The sequence below is a fragment of the Bos javanicus genome, chromosome 17, assembly GCF_032452875.1.
Source record: "Bos javanicus breed banteng chromosome 17, ARS-OSU_banteng_1.0, whole genome shotgun sequence".
NCBI classification, from domain to species: Eukaryota; Metazoa; Chordata; class Mammalia; order Artiodactyla; family Bovidae; genus Bos; species Bos javanicus.
In genome coordinates, this window is record NC_083884.1 from 62602574 (window position 1) to 62625649 (window position 23076).

Here is a 23076-nt window from a genome sequence, read left to right on the forward strand (position 1 = left end):
AACAAGCAACTTTCCTTTCTTCAGTTTGTTGCTTCAGGGTGCTAGAAACAGCAAAAAACAACCACTCACAGCAGAGAGAAGACTATCAGACACACAAAGCTAGAGAATAAGACACCTCCGTTGTCACATCTAGGATTCTCCTGCTGGCCAGATCAGTTCAATTCAGTTGCTCAGTCGTGTCTGACTCTTTGCGACCCCGTGGACTGCAGCACGCCAGGCCTCCCTGTCCAATACCAACTCCCAGAGTTTACTCAGACTCATGTCCATTGAGTCGGTGATGCCATCCAACCATCTCATCCTCTGTCGTCCCCTTCTCCTCCCACCTCCAATCTTTCCCAGCATCAGGGTCTTTTCAAATGAGCCAGTTCTTCACATATGGTGGCCAAAGTATTGGAGTTTCAGCTGGCCAGGATGGTGGAGGCCATTTCCTTTTTAAAAAGTTGTCTCGAATATATTCAGAATTACACCATCTAATGATTAGAACATATCCGGTCTCATTAGTTATATCGGGAATGCAAATTAAAATCACAATGAGTGTACTGCACCACCAGCAAAAGGGCTAGAAAGACAGCACCATGGTTAGGGAAGACGTGGAACCAAGAGAACTCTCGTGCACTGCTGGGGGAATGGGCCCTACACCTGCCTTAGTTGTTCTGGTTCCTCCTCTGAGACCAGCAAGTCCACTCCTAGGTGTAAATCCAGTAGAAACACGGCACCAAACTTCCCTAGGGGTCCAGCGGTGAAGACTCCGGGCTTCCACTGCAGGAAGAAAAGGGGGAAAACCTACAACCAAGAATACTCTACCCAGAAAGGTTCTCGTTCAGATTTGGTGGAGAAATCAAAAGCTTTACAGACAGGCAAAAGCTCAGAGAATTCAGCACTACCAAACCAGCCTTATAACATGCTAAAAGAAGGGCAAAACTCGAAAACAGCAAATAATGAATGGAAAAGCTCACCGGCAAAGGCTAACCTACAGTAAAGGTAGAAAATCATCCATACAAATAGAATTTCAAAACCAGCAAGCATGAGGGAAAGTACAAATGCAGGACACAGAAAACGCATTTGAAATTAAGATATCAGCAACTTAAAATAGTCTTGTATATATACAGACTACTATATCAAAACCTCATGGTAACAGCATACCAGAAAGCTATATGGGAATAACCGTTTTAAAAAATTATTTATTTTGGCCATGCTACACAGCTTGCAGGGTCTTAGTTCCTGGACCAGCAATGGAACCCACAACCCCTGCAGTGGAAGCACAGAGTCCTAACTGCTATACCACCAGGGAGGTCCTCCTTTTTCTTTTTCTCGATATAACTCAGATCCAGATGAGTCCTGGCTGCCATGAGTTAATAGCTGCACAGCCTTATACAAGTCACCCCCGTTTCTACATGTGAAGTTGGGGCAATTCTTCCTACTCTTCCCATTCCTGCTAGGTTGTTGAGAGGACAACAAATGACCTACAGTGCTAGATGTTCTGGTGCAAAGTATGAGGTGCCAGGGGGTGATGGAGAATTTTGCTAAGGCTCAGCAACTCTCGGGATTGAGGCTTTTGAGGAATCTGCCCTCCCCTCTTTGTTTGGGGATGGCCCCCAGCCCTCCCCAAATCAGCCCAGAGCTGCAGCCACCTGTCAGTTTCCCTGACTCCAAGGGGGCAGAAAAGCCGCATCTTGACTGTCTGGCCCTCTCTGAGAAGGCGTGCCTTCCCTCGTTCCGCAGAGCTGACTCCAGGCGCCCTGGTCCGCCTACACTCCCCAAAGAGTGCGAAGTAGAAGGAACCACACGACTCAGCTGAACTCCAAGTACAAAGTTTATTACAAGGATGTTAATAACAGTAATAGTAAAATAAAAAGAGGGGAGGGGGCTCTGATTCTTGGTTTTCAGAGCCAAACACGAGTTTAGGCTTCAGTCCTGATTAAGGCAGAACCCAGCACGGCTCTGGAGGGCACAGGGAGCCCCTGGCCTTCTCCATCAGAAGGTAGTGAAGACAAAGAAGCCATGCTCCCCTCAGAAACAGAAGGCAGTGATGCCAAATGCCAAAGAAGCAGATTAAAACAAAGCCTGTAGTCCACGCACCTAAACCTCATCTCCAAAAGCCTTGTTCCTAACGCATATTACAACTGGCCTGAACACTTTAGCAAAGTTCCTCCATGCACCCTAGAGCCCAAATTCTAGAGTGGGGATGGGCAGGACACACGAGAGGTTACCCCCAAGGTCCCAAATTCAGGCCACCACAGGACGAGCATCACCTCACTGGTGGGACCAACTTTCCAGAACCTTCCCTCTTTCCCACCAGGACCCCACAGCACCATGAAGCGACGGTGACAGTATGTCAAAAGATGAAGCCCTGGTGGGGCGAGGGGCCCTAATGTACACTTCTGTGCTGTCAAAGGCAGCAGCTAAAGCTGAAACATTCTCAACAGCCTCCCTGCCAACCCTCCCTCAAACCCCTAAACTCCCACAGCACAATCTCAAAAGACACAAAATGGCCATAACCTAGAAAACGTTAAAATCTGAAAGGTTGCCCCTGCCCACAGAGCCCGAGGGGCAGGGCTGCACCATGACAAGTCGTGCGGAGAAGATGGAACCAGCGCGCGAGTTCTCTATGGACGCTTGTTACTCCTCCTCCTCTTCTGCATCCCCAGCTCCCTGCTGCTTGGGGGTTTTTGCCTGCTGGACAACAGAACACAAACAAGGTTTATGCAGACAGAAAGAAAGCAACAGTCCTCCTGAAGAGCGCCAGAAGTGCCAGGCTTCTATGGAGCCTCCTCCTCAGGAGCCAGAGCGCAGTCCTTCAGCCACCATCAGCCTGAGGCCCCGCAGCTTCTCTGACTTGAAGAACCACACCAGCCCACCCACCGGAGTCCTCACTGAGCTTTACGGGCTGGATCCCACTCACCTTTGCAGTTCTGCTGCGGTAGCTGGCAGCTGTGGGGGTGACCCGGGGGTTCCTGCCACCTTCACTCCTACTGCTGAAAGAGAAGGATTGGAAACTCATTCCTGAGATGCCCCTGAGCCAAAGTCAGGAAACTCAGGACAGAAACAGCTGGAGCCAGACAAAAGCAGCTCTCCAGAAGATAAAACTAATGAATAAAAAAACCACAGAGGGACTTTCTTGGTGGCTCTGTGGTAAAGAAGTCGCCTACCAATGCAGGAAGACGCAGGTTCTATCCCTGGTCCAGGAAGATCCCACATGCCTCAGACCAACCAAGCCAGTACACCACAACTACCAAGCCCGGGAGACACAACTACTGAGCCCACGTGCCACAACTGCTGAAGCCTGTGCGCCTAGAGCTTGTGCTCCTTTAACAGGAGACGCCACTGCAGTGAGAAGCCCGCCTGCTCACTGCAACTAGAGAAATGCCTGTGCAGCAGTGAAGACCCAGCACAGCCAAAAATAAATAAAAAACCACAGAGAGCAAAAGGACATTATGAATCAGGCCATGATACAAGCAAAATCCACACTTCCATTCTCCTGAGCTACCCCCAAGCTCTCCTCCCAAGCAATGTTTCTTACCTTGCTCCATATCTCCCTGAAGGCCCACGGGGGAAAGAGGGCACAAGGTTTTCTGGGTAGAGACTCCGAGCAGGGTAAGCTGCTGGGACGTGGCCAGGAGCCAGAGCCCCGTTATGGCTGTTTCGACTGCGCCCCCGGACACCCTGGCTGTCTAAGTTGTTGAGCTTCAGAGCGCGAGGAGGGCTCGGCTGGCACCCAGGCCTGGGGCCTGATGTGGATGTAGACAGGCGGTTAGGAGGAGCTGTCGTATTGTTAGGGGGTCGGCTAGAGGGGAGAGGGTAGGTGGGCCCTTTAGCCATTTCCTGCTTGAGATCATTCATGTAACCAGAAGACAGGTCTCCTGAGAAGAGAAAAGAGCACTAGCTTCAGGGGAAAGGCTGCTCTTGGTGCTGGATTCAAGGCAAGAACAAAAGAGCCTGGGTAAAAGATGACCGCCTCGCCCCTAAAGGATGCTGAAACCCTTGTCTGCAGGACAGGTTGAGAACATCAATCCGCACCGTACACTTCCCACCTAAGTCCTCACTAACTAGTCAACAACGGCGCATAAGCAAACTTTGACAAATCACCTCTAACTGGCTTTGGGTTTCTAATAGTGACTGGGTTTCAAAAACAGTTTACTTGCCTAGTCTCGAGACTGTAAGAATACTGAGGCTAATTCTGATCACCCTACTCTAGGTGAGCATATTTCAACTAGAAGCAGGGGCCCAGGGCAGCCACAGTGAGGTGTGAAAATTACCTCCCAGTCATCCACTAAGTGTACCGACAGGGACTGGCAGCTGAATAAGCATTGATGCTAAGCATATCTCACGGCTGTCCCCAAAGCAGCCGAGTCTAACCCGGGACCACCACTAGCCCCAAGGGAGTCCTAAGAGAGCTTGTACTGCGCTTGCTATTTTGGGGTGCAGGTGAACTCTGTTAAGAGTAGCTGATGAGAAGTGCAGCCTTGGCGCACCCCTGGCCCATACCCTGGTGTCGGACACGCCTCTTGGGCAGTTCTGGTGAGGTCTCTCGAGGCTGGAGATCCTGGCTAGGGATTCCCTCCGACACGTGGTTGTTTGCTGTGGCTGGGCGTTGGTCACACTGGTCCTAACAAGAAAAACCAGACTTAGTACCCAGTCATTCCTATGAGACGAAGCCCTGGGAGGAAAGAACACCGGGCTGGCGGTAAACACCTGATGGTGGGTAGGAGGGTGGCCGCGTGGTGTCGATGGGACAGGATGACTTTGACAACCACCGAGAGGAAGGGCCTGGGAGCAAGAGGAAGCGATCTGGAGCAGAGCAATCGTTCCTACTAGCACTGACTGATCAGGAAGATCAGGAAGCACTCTCTGGTCTGTGCAGGGATGAAGGAAGGGCAGATCCTGGGAGCCCAGAAAGGTCTGCCTACATTTTGACCACAGAGTACTGGCACCGCTGCTTATTTTGTGGTCTCCCCTAGGAGACAACAAGCAGTTAACTTATCTACTGCTTGATCCAAAGGCACAAGTGTTTATTTCAGAAGTGAAATGTGTGGTGTTCTAGCAGTAGCTCTATGGCATCAATTACAGAAATGCCTCTGAAATACCTTCAGTGTTCACTCCCATAACAAACAAGACTGGGCAGAAAACATATCTTCCACTGAGACGCTGGAATCCCAGACTGTGAAAGCTGAAAAAGGACTTCAGATCATCCAGTCTAATTCCCTCATTCACAGGCATCCCCCGTGAGGGGCTGGGACCCACCAGAGGCCAACCGTAAGGGCAAAGCTAGAATCAGATTCCAGATTCCTGGAATGCAAGATACAAATGCCATCCAAACAGGAAGAACACACATGGTCAAAAGCAGAAACTGTTAGGGACCTCAGGGAAACTCCTTAACCCTATGGCCTCCATACCCGCTTACCTGGAGTCCTGGCTCCTGGAGCTGCAGCTCGTGATACAATGGTTTCCATGCCAGAAGGCAGGGAAAGTCCAAAGGCCTGAGGTTCTGTGTATCTCAGCTCACAAAACAGGACACGGCCAGTAGCCAGATCAGGTATGCATGCAACCTCAAGGCCAGAGACGCATTCTCCGCTCTGAAAGCCTCAGGTTCACTCCCAGAGGATCAAGGGGACAAGAGAAGTGCCCGGGTCCTCGGGGACTCTCACCTGGTGATGGAACAGCACCTCCTCTTCCAGCTGGACCCCACAGAATTCACATGGGATGACAACACTGTCCTCCACGGGAGCAGAGCTGCTGAAGCCCATCAGAGACTCAAACTGGCCACCTGCAGACTCTCGCATCAGCTTCTGGAAGATAGCATCAGGGTCCTCCACCCCTCGGGGCGAAGTGCTGCCCACACTGAGCGGAGGTAAGGCACATGAAGGGTTACAGCTTGTCTGTCTCAAAAAAACACAGGTTAAAACAAACAAACAAACAAAAAAACAGAAGTTAAGGAACAAACTAAATTCTGAAAATATTTTCAGGAAGTCACAACATTTTCATAATGCTTAATAAATATTTGGGAAAAGGACTAAAAAGGGTCAGGGGAACACAGATGAAACACTCACTCTGCTTTTACTTTAAACATTTCTGTACTGTTTTAATTTTTTAAGTGTGTTTTTATGTGATTATTCTCTCTAAATTAATTTGAAAAGCTTCAAGATTCTTTCCACAGACATACAGTAAGAGAGGCTCATATATTCTTTGTTATCCCTGTGAATGGATTTTCTTATGTTACTCCCAAACCAAATACTAGATGTATTCAAATGCTGTATTGTTCCACATATGGGGGAATGCGTGTTCCACCCAGAGCACAGGGACCACTTACTAGCCATGGAAGTACCAGACTAGGTCAAACCAAATCAGAAAGTAAGAATGTTGAGAGGGAAAGGCGCTCCCTCCCCCATTGGAGCCGCTCTTCCAGCACAAAGGCTATTCCCTAATCCTTCCTAAAGGGCACAGGAACTTTCAGTCATTCAAAAACTACCTGACACCTTTCATACACTGCGTATTAAGAGATTCAGAAACCAAGAAAACCCAGAACCTGTCCTCTAGGAACTCCAGCTAGTGGTACAGACCAGCAGGGGGTCAGCCGGCCACCCCACAGGGTGAGGGTGACAGGCTGAGAGAGACATGGGCACAGGACGTCTGGGGAGCACACAGACGGGACCTCTGGCCTAGCTGTCAGAGCACTCCCCAGGGTACTTTCCTGAGAGTCGTGTCTGAACCAAGTTTGTGAGCAAGGGGTCTGTGTGGCTGGGTGTTGTTAAGCAGACAGGGATAAAATGCCACACATGTCCAGGCAGAAAAAGTAAAGTGCAAAACAGAGCCCTGGCCCTCCCAGGAACTGCAGGGACTTCAGGGCTCCTGTAAATCAAAAGTGGCATGAGATGAGAGCTGATTACAAGATGGTCTCAAGAGACATACAGTATCTCCACAGGATGGAGGCAGCAACTGAGCCTGCTGGCATGAACGTTACTTTGCCCAGAGAGAATGAGGCCGAATTCTCACACCCACATGTGAGTCACACACAATTACTACTGGATTTTCCCTGGCAGCTCAGTAGTTAGGACTCCGTGCTTTCACTAGCGGCCAAGGGTGCCAATTCAGTCCCTAGTTGGGGAACTAAGATTCCACATGCTGTGCAGTACAGCCCAAAAAACCAAAATACTTAAAAAAAGAAAAAGAAAAAAACACAGTTGCTCCTCTCATCACAAGAGTTGTATCAGTTTGCTCAAGATTTCATGTGTTCTGCAACACCAATATGGCCTGCACATATGGCCATAAGCTCTTCCTTAAAGCTTAAAGCCCTCAAGTAACTCACAACCCACCTGATGGTCAATCAGCAGTTCCTCTGGATAGAGCTCCTCACAAAATTCACAAGGCAACATGGTCTCGTCAACTGCACCTAGGTATCAGGCCACACAGACTCCAGGTGAAAACCACACTCAATTCAACCTTTTATACCCCTTAGGAGGGGTGGACAGGAAAATCTGATTTCCTTAAAACTATTAAATATGAAGACAAAATATATTTTCAGACCCAAACAGAGTCTTTATAATCAACAGATACTTGCAGTAGAACTTATAATGTACCTCAGGAAGAAATGTATCCTAAAAGGAAATTTGAAGAAGCAAGGAAGCAGGGGTGAGCCAAGAAAATGGTGAACACGTAATACACAAAATGATAAATGTGAGCGTATAAGCAGGAAGACTCTACCTCAGGGTGTTAAAAGGAGCACACCAGAGAGCACTGACACCCGTCAGTGGCATTTAAGTCACAAAGGAACAATCCACATTCTAAGCTTGCCGTGTTACCCGAGAGAAGTGTGAGGAGGCGGACTACATTTAGACTTTATTAAGTTAAAGCAGTATGTTGAAATTTCCAGGGCAACTATTACAAGAGAATATAAGTTCCAAACCATTCATTCATGCAGGATCTGGAAAGATCCGACATGAGTGAATGAAACATGCAAACAAAGAAAAAAGTCAATAAAGCAATCTAAGAAATGACCAGGAAAGGAGAAAGTAAACTACACTGAATCCAGAGTCTTCATTTGTCATAACTATGCTATTAAAATTTTACTTTCTTCACCAATCTAAATGCTCAAGTCTGAGCCCTGGTTGGGGAACTAAGATCCCACACGCCATGCAGCTTGGCCAAAGAAAAAGAAAGACTCAAACAAATATCTGGATCCAGGACCAATTCCTATTCTCTCTAAATCAACAAAATGTTCAAAGTTAATCCTACTGTCCTTAAGGTCATTATTCTTACAGTGACATGAAGAAAAACCACAACTGAGAGCTGCCTAATTTTCAGGTCCCTAAAATCTTACAAGTTGAGCATTTTAAATATGACATGCCTTTCTCAAACGTATTGTTCTCTAAACAAGAGACCCAAAGGGTGATTCACTGCTCATAATCCAACTTTTATTTTTAAAAACTTAGTTTTAACCCAATGACACTAAAAAAAAAAATTGGTTTTAAATGGGGGTGGGGGGACCAAAGTTCTCTACAGGTGAAGGACAACTAATAAATACAGAACAGAGGAGAAAGATACAAAAATTATCATTTTACAACTGCCATAATAATACTTGATTCAAGCAAGAAACAGCAATAAATACTAAAACTGCTGGATAAGATTATGAGTATCCTGTTCCCCAGCAATCTAGAAACAGCATCCTACACACAGCTAATATGAAGCAAAAAGGCTACCTGCACAATGGAGATACCTGACAGACTCCACTCTAACAAACAGGATGAACTGACATCTTGAGAAAGACACAGCATGGCCAGTATAGCACTCCTGCCAAAACTATAACATGAACTTACACATGGGAAAATAATCAGACACATCTTAATTGAGAAAGAAGTCTACAAAACAGCAGGCCTGGACTCTTCAAAAATGCCAAAGAAAGAAAAGAGGAGGAGAGGTGCTTCCCTAGTGGTACAGTGGCTAAGAATTCACCTATCAATACGGTGGACACAGGTTTGATCCCTGGTCCAGGAAGACCCCACGTGCGGCTGAGCAACTAAACCTGTGCACCACAACTACTGAAGCCCACGCACCACAGGAGGCGCTCCTGCTGTGAGAAGCCCACATGCCGCACTACAGAGCAGCCCCTGCTCGCTGCAACGAGACAGCCCACACAGCAACAAAGACCCAGCACAGCCACAAATAAATAAATTTTTTAAAAAGAGGGAGAGGGTAGGAAACCAAACTAAAAGAACCCAGAAAGAACTAAATGTATAATGCATAATCCTGGATTTCAAAAACAAAATTAAAAAGCTCTAAAGGACACTATGTATAAGCAAGGAGCTTCCTGAAAGTGGTATCTGTATTGTGCTCACACGGGAGAATGCCCTTGTTCTCAAGACGTACACCTTAAGACCACTTAGGGATAAAATGTCATGTCGGCAACTTACTCTCAAATGGCTCAGGGGAAAGAAATACAAAGATAAGTGGAAATACTAAAACTGATGAATATAAATGAGGGGCATATATTAATAGATAGTCACTGTACTTACTATTCTTGACAATCTTTTAAAAAGAGTTGAGAAAAGCAAATAAATGAAATTTTAAAAAAACATTCTATCTCATGAAAAACTTGCAATCTTATACAAATTGTGACAAATAGAGGCTAGTGGAGAAAAAAACAAACACACCCCTGATGTCATTCAGAGCGCTGGGACCTTCACGGGACTGGTCTGCCTCATATATGACCCTCCAGAAGTCCTGCTCTGCCAAGGTGGGGGCCTGGCCTTCATTCTGCAGACTTAGGGCCAACATGAAGTCCAAATTTGCACTGTCTTCACCACGCTCTTTGGGGGTCTGCCGGCTTCTATTCCTTTCCTGCCTTTCTTGTTCTTCCACTGAGGGGGGGAAAAAAAGACAACAACTAGTATTTAAGAAATGTTAGATATGCTGCCATCCCTTAGTTCAAGCCCAGGCCTAGCAAATATTCAAGGTTTCCAGGAATCTGTGCAGGAACAAAAGAGGCCCAGCCCTACAGTGCTCACAGGAATCCAAACATTAAGAATGCCATGATAAAAGGCTCAATTATTATTCTAATTGTTTTACTAGTAAGTAATATGAATGAGCTGTAACTATGAAACAGGCACTGTGCTATGCATTTTACATGTATTTTCTATTCAGACAGGAAAAAGTCTGCCTGTAATGTGGGAGACCAGGGTTCAATCCCTGGGTCGGGAAGATCCCCTGGAAAAGGGCATGGCAACCCACTCCAGTATTCTTGCCTGAAAAATCCCATGGACCAAGGAACCGGTGGGCTACAGTCCATGGGATCAAGAGTCTGACACAACTCAGCGACTTAACACACTTTTGCATGATAGCAGAATGGTTTAAAGCATGGGGTCAGACAGCCTGAATTCAAACCCCAGCTCTAACACTTACCTACCCTCAAAAAACTATTCTGAGAACTAAATGAATTAATACAAGTAAAGAAAGTGAAGTCGCTCAGTCGTGTCTTTGCAACCCCATGGACTGTAGCCTACCAGGCTCCTCCGTCCATGGGATTCTCCAGGCAAGAATACTGGAGTGGGTTGCCATTTCCTTCTCCAGGGGATCTTCCCGACCCAGGGATCGAACTTGGGTCTCCCGCACTCCAGGCAGAAGCTTTAACCGCTGAGCCGCCAGGGAAGCCCTGTAAAGCACTCTGTAAATGCCTTTAGGCACACAAGGGTACACTAGTAATGTCACCTGTGAACAGCAGTCACCCAACAATAATCCAATAGCAAAGATCCAAAAGCAAACTTTCTATAGGAAAGTTAAGTATGAAGAATACTTAACCTGTTACAGTCAGGTTTCTATAATTAAGATCTATCTGGTTCCAAAGCCCTGTTCCCATTTGCCCAGATCCTGATACCATTCCAGGTTTCTACTCCCAGACACAACTCACATAGATTATTCTGAATTGGAAACTGGGCTGTCATGCTCCTTTGGTTGGTGGTTCTACTTTGGAAAAGGTCTGATTCAAAGGCTCTCAGGGGCCTTCGAGGGAGCCTCATGGGTGGGTCCAGAGCCTCAATCTGTCTGAGCTGGGACGCAATCCAGATCCTATCTGGACCCCAAGATTCATCATACGCATTAGGTGGCATGGCAGCCTCGACTCTCTTTTCCTCCACATCTCTCCCACACACTTCAGGGTGAGTCTTCAGATCTTTCACCAGGACATTGCGCCCACAGGTGCCACATAACTCCGTCCGGGCACCACAGTAATCTTCATGGTCCTTTAGTTTGAGAACAGAAAGTTCCAGATCACAGTGCTGGCAAAGGGCAAGCCGTAGAGGACACTCAGTCTCCTGCAAAACAGAATAATGAGGCAGTTAATATTCCTAAGAGAGGTCATGCTGTTGCATAGGGCAAGGAAAGCAAAAAGTATTTACAAAAATATTCTCTTCCAACCCTAGCTTTGCCTGCCATGGTTTTCTATATTTAAAAGTCACAGCTTCCCTCTTTGTCCCGCCACCAGATTCTACAAAGGGAAAGAAAATCTTATGAGGAAACTATTCACTACTTACAGCCACCCTGTCATCTTGTGTACACATTACAAAGGAACCCAAAATCAGCCAGCCAAGTCCAGGGGCAAACAGCAAAAGCAGAGCAATTCCCATATGCTTGTCAGAGCCCCCCCCAGACCAATTTCCCCTTACTGCTGCTGCTACTGCTGCTAAGTCGCTTCAGTCATGTCCGACTCTGTGCAACCCCATAGACGGCAGCCCACCAGGCTCCCCCGTCCCTGGGATTCTCCAGGCAAGAACACTGGAGTAGGTTACCATTTCCTTCTCCAATGCATGAAAGTGAAAAGTGAAAGTGAAGTCGCTCAGTCGTGTCCGACTCTGTGTGACCCCATGGACTGCAGCCTTCCAGGCTCCTCCATCCATGGGATTTTCCAGGCAAGAGTACTGGAGTGGGGTGCCATTGCCTTCTCCTTCCCCTTACTACTCTGATTTAAGTACCTGGCAATGAGGAAAAGTGATTGTCCTTTAGAAAGACACTGACTTTTTTAATCTGCACATTTGTATATAGCACTGGCTTTATTTTTTGTTCTTTTTAAAATATTTATTTATTCATTTATTTATTTGGCTACACCGGGTCTTTGTTGCTACACACAGGATCTTTAGTTGCTGCATATGGGATCTAGTTCCCTGACCAGGGATTGAACCTGGGCACCCTACATTGGGAGTGGAGTCTTAGCCACTGGACCACCAGGAAAGTCACAATATTACCTTTAAACTAACCAAATAAATCAAGAATCATCAACAAAGGGATTTCCCTGGCCTAATAAAATGTAGGTCAAATGCTTAGAAAAAAAAATGAAAGAGTGCCAAATTCTTTATAAGATGTTTATCTCTGAGCTTTGGGGTCTTGAAGTAGTTGTTTTTATATTTTCCAAATTTTCTACATTGACTATGAATCACCTTTCAAAATTATAAATTAATAAGTTAATAGCTTTTTTCAGGTACATAGAATGAAATGCACAAATCATAAGTACATACCTTAATGAATTTTTACATATATATATACACACTCCTGCATGACCACCAACTAAACAGTTGTTGGGATTTATTAGTTGGTGAATATGTTTATGTTCATTCAAAATATATACATACACATACACACACACATACACACACACACACATACATACATATATATGGACTTCCCTGGTGGCTCAGATGGTTAAAGCGTCTGCCTGCAATTCAGGAGACATGGGTTTGATCTCTAGGTCGGGAAGATCCCCTGAAGAAGGAAATGGCAACCCACTCCAGTATTCTTGCCTGGAGAATCCCACGGACAGAGGAGCCTGGTGGGCTACAGTCCATGGCGTTGCAAAGTCACGACTGAGTGACTTCACATACACACATATATATAGGGCTTCCCTGGTGGTCAGGTGGTGGAGAATCCCCCTGCCAATGCAGAGAACACAGATTCGACCCCTGGTCCAGGAAGATCCCAAGTACCTTAAGGCAACTGAGCCCATGGGCCGCAACTACTGAAGCGGGCAAGTCCTAGAGTCTATGCTCCAAAAGAGAAGCCCCGGCAGTAAGGAGCCTGCATGCCACAAGAGAGCAGCTCCCACTCACCACAACTAGAGAAAGCCAAAGTGCAGCAACAAAGACCCAGCACAGCCAAAAATTAATTAAAACAAAAAAAAAACACACTTATCCAACTATGCCCAATTTTATCTCAACTAGAGACCAAATGATACCATGTTCTCTCTTGTCAAATGCTGAGAATTTGTTTGGGTGTAAACAGCATGTCACCCAAGCGATCAAGAAGTCAAAATGGAATTAGAAGATGGAAGGCAGGCTGTGTGCTAAAGAGGCTGTACCACACTGGCCATCCCAGGCTTGGTTTAGCACTCGGTGAGCCTGCCAACAGTCAAACCCCAGCAGGAAGGACTCAGTTCCAAAGGCTCTGGGGCTTGAGCCTGAGGCACAGCAGCCGTGCAGTCAGATCTGGCAGCAGACAGTCGAAGTCTCAAGTAGGCTCAAACAGGCTTTGAGAGGCAGTGTGCCTGGCGCTGGTGGAGAACAAAGACTCCACAAGACTGGCTTTCTGCTCTGCAGGCGGCTCTGTAATCTCAACAGGACTGGCCCCATGGTAATTCCCTTCACGGTACAGGGAAACTAACCTCGTGCTTCTTTAGCTGCCTTTTCTCCAACTTCTTGTTACACTTGCAGGTCACCTAGGGTAAGAAGCAAGAATCAGTAAATGGGCTTTGTGACAACACGCTCGCTTGCTGTTACACAACAGCAAGTCTACTCCGCTTCTGAACATCTGAGCGCGTGGTGGTTCACCTGACAATGTTCTGTAGCCATGTGCGTCTCCATGTCACATTTGGGAAATGGTTCCTTGCAGACAGGACACACACCAATGTTCCTTTGACAGTGGATCTCATGGATGGTAAAGTTAAACACAGGAATTTCTTTTTTGCTACAGAAATAGATCAAAGAAAAAGGCAAGAATTACTGACATCTATGCCCAGAGGAATCACAGGGAAATCTGTCTGGTCCAATCTTCAGACTCCATTACTTCTCTTTAGTGAGGACCTAACAAATAAGCTCTGTGTCTGTTACTGCCCCTGCTTTCCAAGAATTAACTCCTGAAGGTTTTCAGTCTTTCATGCAACACTGAGTTCTCAGTGCTGTGCACAACCTCTAAAAGCTCAGCCTCACTTTCTAGATGTCAGAGTTCATCACAACCAACAGCATGAAGTCAGATGCCACGAGGGAGCTAGCTGAGCTAGGCTTTTCCAAAACCATCCATGCTCCAAAGCACAACGATCCACTCCAAGATTATTTTTTTAAAACAAATTTTAAAAATGTATATCTACCATTTACTTTCAGTCTCAGCTACCTTTAATCACATTAGATTTTATGCCACTAAAGTCAAACCAAAAAGGGCAAATGCCAGCTTTGCAACTGTCAGTGGGGAAGGGATCCCGTCCCCTTTATGTCTCACATGTCTTTCAAAGCAGGCTGGACATGAACTGGGAACAAGCTCTCTGGTTGGTATAAACTTTACTGCAGAAATGTACCAAAAGGAAATCCTGAATCCCTTCCCCCAGAGCACATATACACTCAAACTAGAGGCACATAACATTCAAAGGCCTTCCTTTTACTCATTCGGTTATGACCATTAGATATCTCCAACTTCATTCTAACTAAAGGAAACATTAAAAGAATGTACCTGTAAGTATGTCACCTAGGATAAATTTTCAGAAAACAAAAAACACTGAACAGGATAAATACAGACAGTTACACAACAAATCTATAATAACCTGTTTCACCTCTGAAGCTGAATACTACAGAGACCTTCTCCCACATCAAGTTGCAGATTATTTCTCTTTTATAGTTTTCATCTTCAGACATAGTCTAAGAAACATTTCAAAGTAGGATGACAGGTGTGCCTCCAGCTAGTCATACTCCCAATCTGAAGGACTAAGACACCAAAAAAAAAAAATGTAAATTCATTTCATCCAAAGGTAGAACCATCAAGGCATGTACCTTGATGTCACCTGTACCCTAGTCATCGAGGCAGCTCTCAAAACAAAACTGGAAGGGGATGCAGAGTAATAATCAAGTGTGAGAGATGGGAAGAAAACTCAGATGAATAAGAGGGAAACTACCAATGCTTTGACACCCTCAACGTGCCCTATTTTACCAAAATTCCCAGCTTTCCAAGGAAATTGTCAGTTTTAAATTAATTCAGCTTAAGTTTTTCAAAACTGAAGAATATTAAAATATATAGTGGAAGGAGCTATAAATCAAAGTTATCATCTAAATCTATTTAATAAATATTAAAATTAGTAAATCCTACTATTAAAGATGTTATGAAACTAGTACTCTTAACAGATTGCTGGTGGTAGTATAAAACCACTGTTTTTAAACAGTCTAAAACTGCATTTCTATTTCTAGGACCATTAGCAGTTAAAGTGTGTTTAATAAAACAAAGACCCTGTCATTAAATTACTTGTTAAAGACCAGTAATTCCACTCTTGGGATTATGAAGATTTTCATTAGTATCATAAAACGGTAAAAAACTGAAAACCATTAAAAATACCTAAACTATAAGGCAACAGTTAAATACTGTATACCAACAAAGCGCAGGAAGCAAAGCCATATCCTGATTGCAAATCCTGTGTGCACAGATGCCACGAAAAATTAAAGCTAGCAATTACCTCTTACAGTGCTGAGAGTCTAGATTCTTTTTTCGTAATTTTGACAACAATTTTCTTTAAACGGCCAAAGTCAAGAAAATAAATGTCTGGTCTTTACAGGGCTCTTCAGGACAATCTACTGACACAGAGCATTCATTCTACATGTATAATTCCACTAAAAACTTTAGGATTAAAAAATATTAAGGACCATGACATAAAGAAGCAAGAATCAAAAGCAGTTGTCAGGTAAGATCACAGAGCATTTACAATGTCACCTTTTGGGAAACCTTGAAAGAAGATAAAAGACAATTGAAGTAATTACACAAAATGGTTGCCTGATAGTTACTTTTTTTAAAATTTAGCTGCCAAGGTAGTTCCACCAAAAGTTCTAAAGAGAGACAAAATACTAATATAAAACTTGCCTCCTACCTACAGATAAAATTAAGATGTAAATGAGAACACATTCAAGTCTAGATAAAACTGCTAAAAGCCCCAAGAAAGAACTAGCCAAGTTAGAGATGAAATTTCATTTTCCAAGGTTTCCAGAAAATGGAAATTTTATTTTCCAAGGTTTCCAGAAAAATCCCCAGCAAGCTTCCAAATGACATAGAACCATGCAAAAATAAGAAGTCAAAGTCTTCTAACACTGAAGCTTCTGTTTTTGAGACTCAAACTCTCCCATCAACGGACAAAACAATAAGAAAACAGGTAACATGCAAAAAAAAAAAAAACCACCTTCAATCACAACAAACTATTCTTTTTCCTGGCCCAGGAGGTTTAACTGCAGCGCATACTCTGATGAGCATCTTAACTTTTCTTAGGGAACAACAGGAATATGGCTCTAAAGACAGAATTTTAAAACCTGGAATTTAAATAGGGCTACTTAGATGGGAGGATTGTACTGGCTTGGTCAGGTTTCCATGCTAATCTGTCTTTTTTCTTTAAATTGCTTTGGCTTTGAATAACTTTGTTTTCATTAGCTTTCCATTAACTTACCCTTTCTTTTTTAAAAAAAAAAGTCCCTTAGCATAGGGACATTTATATACTGTCTTAGGTTTGAGATTCCTTCAAAATGTAGTGGACTGAAAAAATAAGAATCTCTTAACTGATGTTAAAGCCAATATGTCTCTTTCTTTCTAAAAACACCATGTTTTCTTATGATTATTTGTATAATTGATTATTACACTTGCATCAGAAACTGTACACATAAAACCTAAACAGAGCTAAAATAGTTTTTTTAAAAGGTGAAAGGGACAGTGGCACAGTACCAAAAAAATACCCTATAAGGCAAGACATCCTGACAGAAATAAAATCTTAATTTCATGCAGGGAAAAAATATTGTGACCAGCAGTGGCTCTGACTGTATCCTAGAGTTGAGGAGAAAGCAAAAGGCAATTAAAAAAAAAAAAGAAAGAAAAAACTTTATCAGGCTCATCTTTCAACAGCCTGTCCTACCACAATTTGGTAAGTTAAATATAGCACCGGTAGTTCTGCTTTGCTTTTTTCTTTTATTTTCAGTAAGGGAACTTGGATATCCCTAAAATGCCAAGTTCTTGAGAAAGTCCAACCAGAAATCAGCTGATTACAAGCTGCACTCCTAAGTTTCATTTCAGCAGAAAAAGAGTTGCCCTTTCTTGTCACTCTTGTCAGTTAAAAACACGAATATAAGGAAGCTTGACATTCAAGTCTGGACCCAGTCCTTCTACTAACAGTTCTGGAATCATGCAGGACTGCTGAAAGACTTTGACTCAAGTTTTTTTTTTAAGCAATGGAACATTCTTTCAGTACAATCCTTTACAAAAACAGCTGACCTGTTCTGCTGTACACACAGAGCCAAGTGCACACCAAACCATGATCCCCTTCAACCTCAAGACAGCCGCTGCAACCACTCAGGGAGGTCCTCGCAACACACTTTGAAAAACACTGCTCTAGTCCAAACATTTCATTATATTTTTATTATCTTTAAAAAACATATGATATTTTTCAGGAAGACAAAAAACAAATTCCTGAACCTATAGGTCAGAAAAGTGAGGATTCAAAGGAGTCAAGTGACTTGCCAAAAGTTATTAACTAATTCACAGTAGGAACCAGACTCCTAACTCCCATCTCCATCCCATCAGTCTTGTCACTGCTCTATGCTACCTAAACCAATCACCCCTTGTGGAATTTCTAAAACAGGCACTTTTATCCAAAATGGTTTAAAAAAACTTTAATCCCATATACTTGCATGACATGTTATATGTCATGGCTCCAATTTTAACCTGCCAACTACTAAATCAACTGTTTACAGAACTGTCCTCATTCCAATAATATTTCTTCGATTTCTTACCAATTGTCACACAGTCGAGTGTCCTGGTCATTTAGAAATTCAGCCATCTTGAGCTGTTCCTAAAAAAACAACAAAGGAAGAAGTAGGATCTTTCCATTTCATTTTTGTTTTAAGAATGACCACACACACACACACACACACACACAAAACAGTGCACAGAAAATGTCACCAAAGCCAGTTCAGTTCATTTAATATGCAACAAACTTGGGTCTGATTGTTTTCATTTTAAAATAACTTGACTTGCAGGGCTTCCCTGGTGGTTCAGTGGTGAAGAATCTGCCTGCCAATGAGGGAGACATGGGTTTGATCCCCAGTCTGGGAAGATCCCACACGCCGGAGCAATTAAGCCCTCGTGCCACAACTACTGAGCTTGTGTTCTAGAGCCCGGGGACAGCAACAAGAGAAGCCACCACAGTGAGAAGCCCGCACACCACAACTAAAGAGTGCCCCCGCTCTCTGCCAACTACAGCAAAGCCCACAGAGCAGTGAAGACCCAGAACAGCCAAAAATAAACAATTAACAACAAATAAAAACAATTTGACTTGCAAAAACAGCACAAAGAACTCCCACATATCTCTCACCCAGTACATCATAAGTAACAATAGTAAAATTACCAAAGGGCAGGAAACTAACACTAATACAATACTAACAACTAATCCACAAATAGTTAATTTCACAAATCATGCACTAATACCCTTTCTTGGGTTCAGGATGCAATCCAGAGTCAAATATTGCATTTATTTGTTACTTCTCCTTAGTCATCTTTGATCAGGGATATTTTTTCAGTCATTCTTTTTTTTTTTTTTTGACCAAGCAGCATGCAGGATCTTAGTTCCCCAACTAGGAACCAAATCCTCAAACCCATGCCTCCTGTAGTGGAGGAACGGAGCCCTAACCACTAGACTGCCAGCAATTCCTTTAGTCTTTCATCCTGCATGACCTTGTTAAATGTACTGGCTAGTTATTTTGTAGAATATCCTTCAAGTTGAATTTCATTGATGTTTTCCTGTGCTTAATACATTTTTGACAAAAATACCACAGAAGTGATGTTGTGCTCATCTCAGGGCATTATATCAGAAACCACATGATGTCAACAGTCATTATTACAGATGATGCTAACTTTGATCACTTCATTGAAATAGTGTCTGCCAGATTTTGCCACTATGAAGTCTTTGCTTCTTTCTAAACAAGATGTTAATGCAGAAAGCAAAGTTTTGGCAACTTTAATACCAGTATTTACGATACTCAGATTACCCCTTTCCGTGACGCAAAAATGGTCTAAAATACTGCCTTAGTAGGGTTCTTGAATGGTTTACACCTTTCCAAATTAACACTATTCAAAACACCTACTCGTTCATTCAACATAATTAAGACCGTGTGCCACTTGTACCCTAGTCCTAACAATACAAAATAACAAAATATATTGTCCAATCTCTAACACAACAACAATTTAGTGATAGGGGAAAATAAGCAAAGAAACTGAGGAGTATTTTGATGTTAAATTTAAGTAGACAAGTGGAGACTGAATGAAGGGAATCTACTCTAGATAAGGGTGGTCAGGGAAGACATTTCTGAGGACATGACATATTTTAAAAAAAGATCTGAAGCACAAGGATCCATCCATGCAGAGGAAGATAAGAGGATGGAATAGAGAAAAACCCATTCAGGCACTGGGCCTAACAGGCAATGAGAGAAAGTACAGGTAGATCTGGAAGAGCATAATGAAAAAGGGGAATGATTCAAGCCCTTATCCTGTAGGACAGAAAAGAATACTGGATTATTTTCCAGGTTCAGTGATAAACCACAGAAGAGTTTTAAACTAGGCAGTGACAAGATTAACGACATCCACTCTGATGTGATGTCAACTAGTGACAGGAAGCACCTATCTATGAAAAGAAACCATGTTCCCAAAAGGGGTAAGCCTGATAACTTTTCTTACGGCCGTCTGACTGATCCTAGGCATGCTGTATTCCATCCCACCAAAGCCAGGGTCAGAGCCTCTTAAGAGTCAAGTACCCGGTTCTCTAGCTTCAAGGGGGTTGGGGTGGCACGCAGGGCTCGGAGTTGGTCCCCTCTGAGGGTCAATTCTGCTTCTGCCGTTCAGCAGATGTGTGATTTAACCTCTCTGGGCCTTCGGATTCCTCACGCAGAAAAGGTCACTGGGAGGAGTAAAGGAGCGAAATGCATGGAAGCGCTTTGGTAGAGCAAGTTTCTTTCAAACCTTAGAAGGAAGCCCCTCTTAGGCGAAGGCCAGGACTCCCAGGACTTCCTTTGCCCGAGATGGGTGGGGACACCACCGCAGGGTCCACACCCCAGAAGGCAGTTTCCCGAGGGGGAGGGGTGATACCATATGGGGAATGGAGAGGGCACCAGAGCTACGCCAATCGTAACTGACATTTACCGGCTGTTTCCTGATGGCTCAGTCGGTAAAGAATCTGCCTGCAGTGCAGGTAGACCCGGGTTCGATGGCTGTGTGTTGGATAGATCCCCTGGAGAAGGAAATGGTAACCCACTCCAGTATTCTTGCCTGGAGAATCCCATGGACACAGGGGCCTGGTGGGCTGCAGTCCTCGGGGTCGCAAAGAGTCGGGCACGACTGAGCGACTAACACTACTGATGGCTAAACGCTTTTACATGGACAATCTTTTCATCCAGACCACAATCCGAAGTGGTGAAAAAGTCATCACCCCCATTTCAGAGACCGCGCATGAGGAAATCCGGGGAAGACAGCTGCTGCACGGTTCTGAGTCGGGGCCTCGAACCCGGGTCCGTCAGCTAACAGCCCACGCCAGGCCACCCGCGGCCCCCTCTCAGGTTGGCCGCTCCGGACTCCGGCCCCGCCCCGCCCCGCCCCGCCCGGGGCGCCGTGCCCACCGCGCGCTCCGAACTACGGCCGACTCCCAGCCCCGCGGGGCCAAGGCCTGGAAGGGGCGGTACCCCCGGGAGCTGTCGAGGCTCCGCTTAAGAGGGGCAAGAACGGCCTTTCCCACTGGCCAAGACAGACACTGCGACGCGGGCATCTTTTTTTTTTTTTTTACGAGAAATCCCGCGATCCCAGGGGCCCACAAAAGCCCACCCTCGGGATGCCGGCCTCCTCCCGAAACTGGAGGCCGCAGGAGGTTCCCTAGACGCTGGCCACCGCTTCTCTCACCTGGGACGAGAAGAGACACGCCAAGCCAATCCGCTAAGCCGCCGACACTGAGCCTCTACGGTGAGCCCCCGCGACTGAACAACGGCCCCCGAAGCCGCCTCACCACTTCCGACCGTCACGGAGGAGCGCGCCCATTGGCCAGGAGCGGACCCGACTCTCTGTCCATTGGACGGCACCGTTGTCGTTCTCAGAGCCCCTCCTTCTGCGTGCCGATTGGCTCCGCAGGGCTCCGCGGGGGCGTGTTCCTAGGAGTCCCAACCCCTGCACATCTGGAAGGAGCAGCAGAGACCTGAGCTGTGAGCCTAGATCTAAGACCCTGCAGTTCTTCCTGGCACATGCTAATAATATTTGCATGAATAAACTCTGTACAAACATTACTAATATTCCTTATATATCAAGATAACTAACGGCATTTGTTCTCTTGTCATGGGCCATTAATACTTATTAGTCATTCTTGTTGCTATTATAATGCCCTCGTGCCAAGACATCTGCAAGGCTCTGCCCATATTTGAGCACTTGGCTCTTTACAGTGGAAGAGCGAGTGCATGACAGGCAGGTTTTAGTTTCAGATTCTCCACTTGCTGCCTGAATAGATTCTCTGAATTCCTCCTCCCTCATGAATTATATATATATATATATATATATATATATATATATATATATATAATAGTTGAATATAGAAGAGAACATATTATTTACAATATAGCAATTCAAAGTAATGATTTTTTTGCAGATTATAATTGCAAGATATTCATGACATAGTGGTAAGCAGGAGAAGCAGGTCACAAAGTATTGTTTATTTATAACAGGATAAAATGCTTAGCTTAAATGGATCGTAAATTCTCTGTGATTCCCAAGATATAAAGTTCAAAATCAGGCAAAATTAATCTAAGGTGAGAGAAGTTACTATAACGGTTCCCATTTGGAGGGTATGATCTGCAAGAAAATATGAAAAAGATTTCCAAGTACTGGAAGTGTTCTATAACTTGATCTGCAAAGTGGTAAACACATGTACTAATTAGTAGATGGTCAGTAGGCTATACAGTTAGGATATGTTAAAGATAACATACCATTCTATATTGTCCTGCACCTTGACTATTTTTTTTGTAATACTACACATTCAGTCTTGAAGATCTATTCATTTTTAGCTCCTATATCTGAAGCGTCTTTACACTTTTTCAGCAGTCATTCCATTCTATGATGTGCCATGGTTTATTCAACCAGTTCCCTATGGATAGACATTTTGGCTACAAAACGCTTTTTTAAATTTTTATTTATGTATGGCTATTCTGGGTCTTCATTGCTGTGTGGGCTTTTCTCTAGTTGAGGAAAGCAGGGGGATACTGGCTAGTTGCAGTTGCAATGCCCGGACTTCTCCTTGCTGCTGAGCATGGGCTCTAGGCAAGTGAGCTCAGTAGTTTCGGTTCCCAGACTCTATAGCACAGGTTCCACAGGTGTGGTGTGGCACACGGGCTTAGTTGCTCTGCATCGTATGGGATCTTCCCAGATCAGGGATCAAACCTATGTTTCCTGCATTGGCTGGAGGATTCTTTACCATTGAGCCACCAAGGAAGCCCCAAAATGCTATTTTTGAATACACCATAACCAATACCTGAAGTCCACAACTACATCAGCACCAGTCTCATTGATTCGCTCAGCACATTTATAGAGGGTACCATATGTGCCAGGCCCCAGATGAGATCCTGGAGCTTTACTGGCAAACAACACGTCAAGCTCCCTGCCTTCCCAGAAGCTTGCCAGGAAGAGAGGCACGATGGAAATGACAATAACTATGATACTGTTGTGGTATAATAAAGAACACAATGTATCTGATTTTTGTTCCTGGCACAGAAAAACCTTGGAATTTCCTGAGCCAATAGGAGCATCTATGTTATGCTAGTGAGGTGACTCAAAGTGAACCCCTAGATAGCT

The 23076-nt window shown here is 44.5% G+C and overlaps 1 protein-coding gene across 4 annotated transcripts; it reads right to left on the reverse strand.

Moving 5' to 3' along the window:
- Positions 1-1795: 1795 nt before the first annotated feature.
- On the reverse strand, positions 1796-21438 carry TRAFD1 (TRAF-type zinc finger domain containing 1). 4 transcript variants are annotated; one of them, XM_061384992.1, is made up of 12 exons: positions 21145-21425; positions 17994-18052; positions 13803-13938; positions 13637-13690; positions 10898-11300; positions 9645-9851; positions 7311-7387; positions 5646-5876; positions 4486-4606; positions 3521-3860; positions 2903-2975; positions 1796-2676 (listed from the first exon to the last, which is right to left on the reverse strand). In XM_061384992.1, exons 2-12 carry the CDS (start codon positions 18038-18040, stop codon positions 2620-2622), a joined length of 1746 nt encoding a protein of 581 aa, XP_061240976.1. In that variant the 5' UTR covers positions 18041-18052; positions 21145-21425; the 3' UTR covers positions 1796-2619. The 4 variants fall into 4 exon arrangements, with proteins under 4 accessions (XP_061240976.1, XP_061240977.1, XP_061240978.1 ...); XM_061384993.1 differs by having other exon boundaries at positions 1796-2673; positions 21145-21424; XM_061384994.1 differs by lacking the exon at positions 3521-3860 and having other exon boundaries at positions 21145-21438.
- Positions 21439-23076: the final 1638 nt, after the last annotated feature.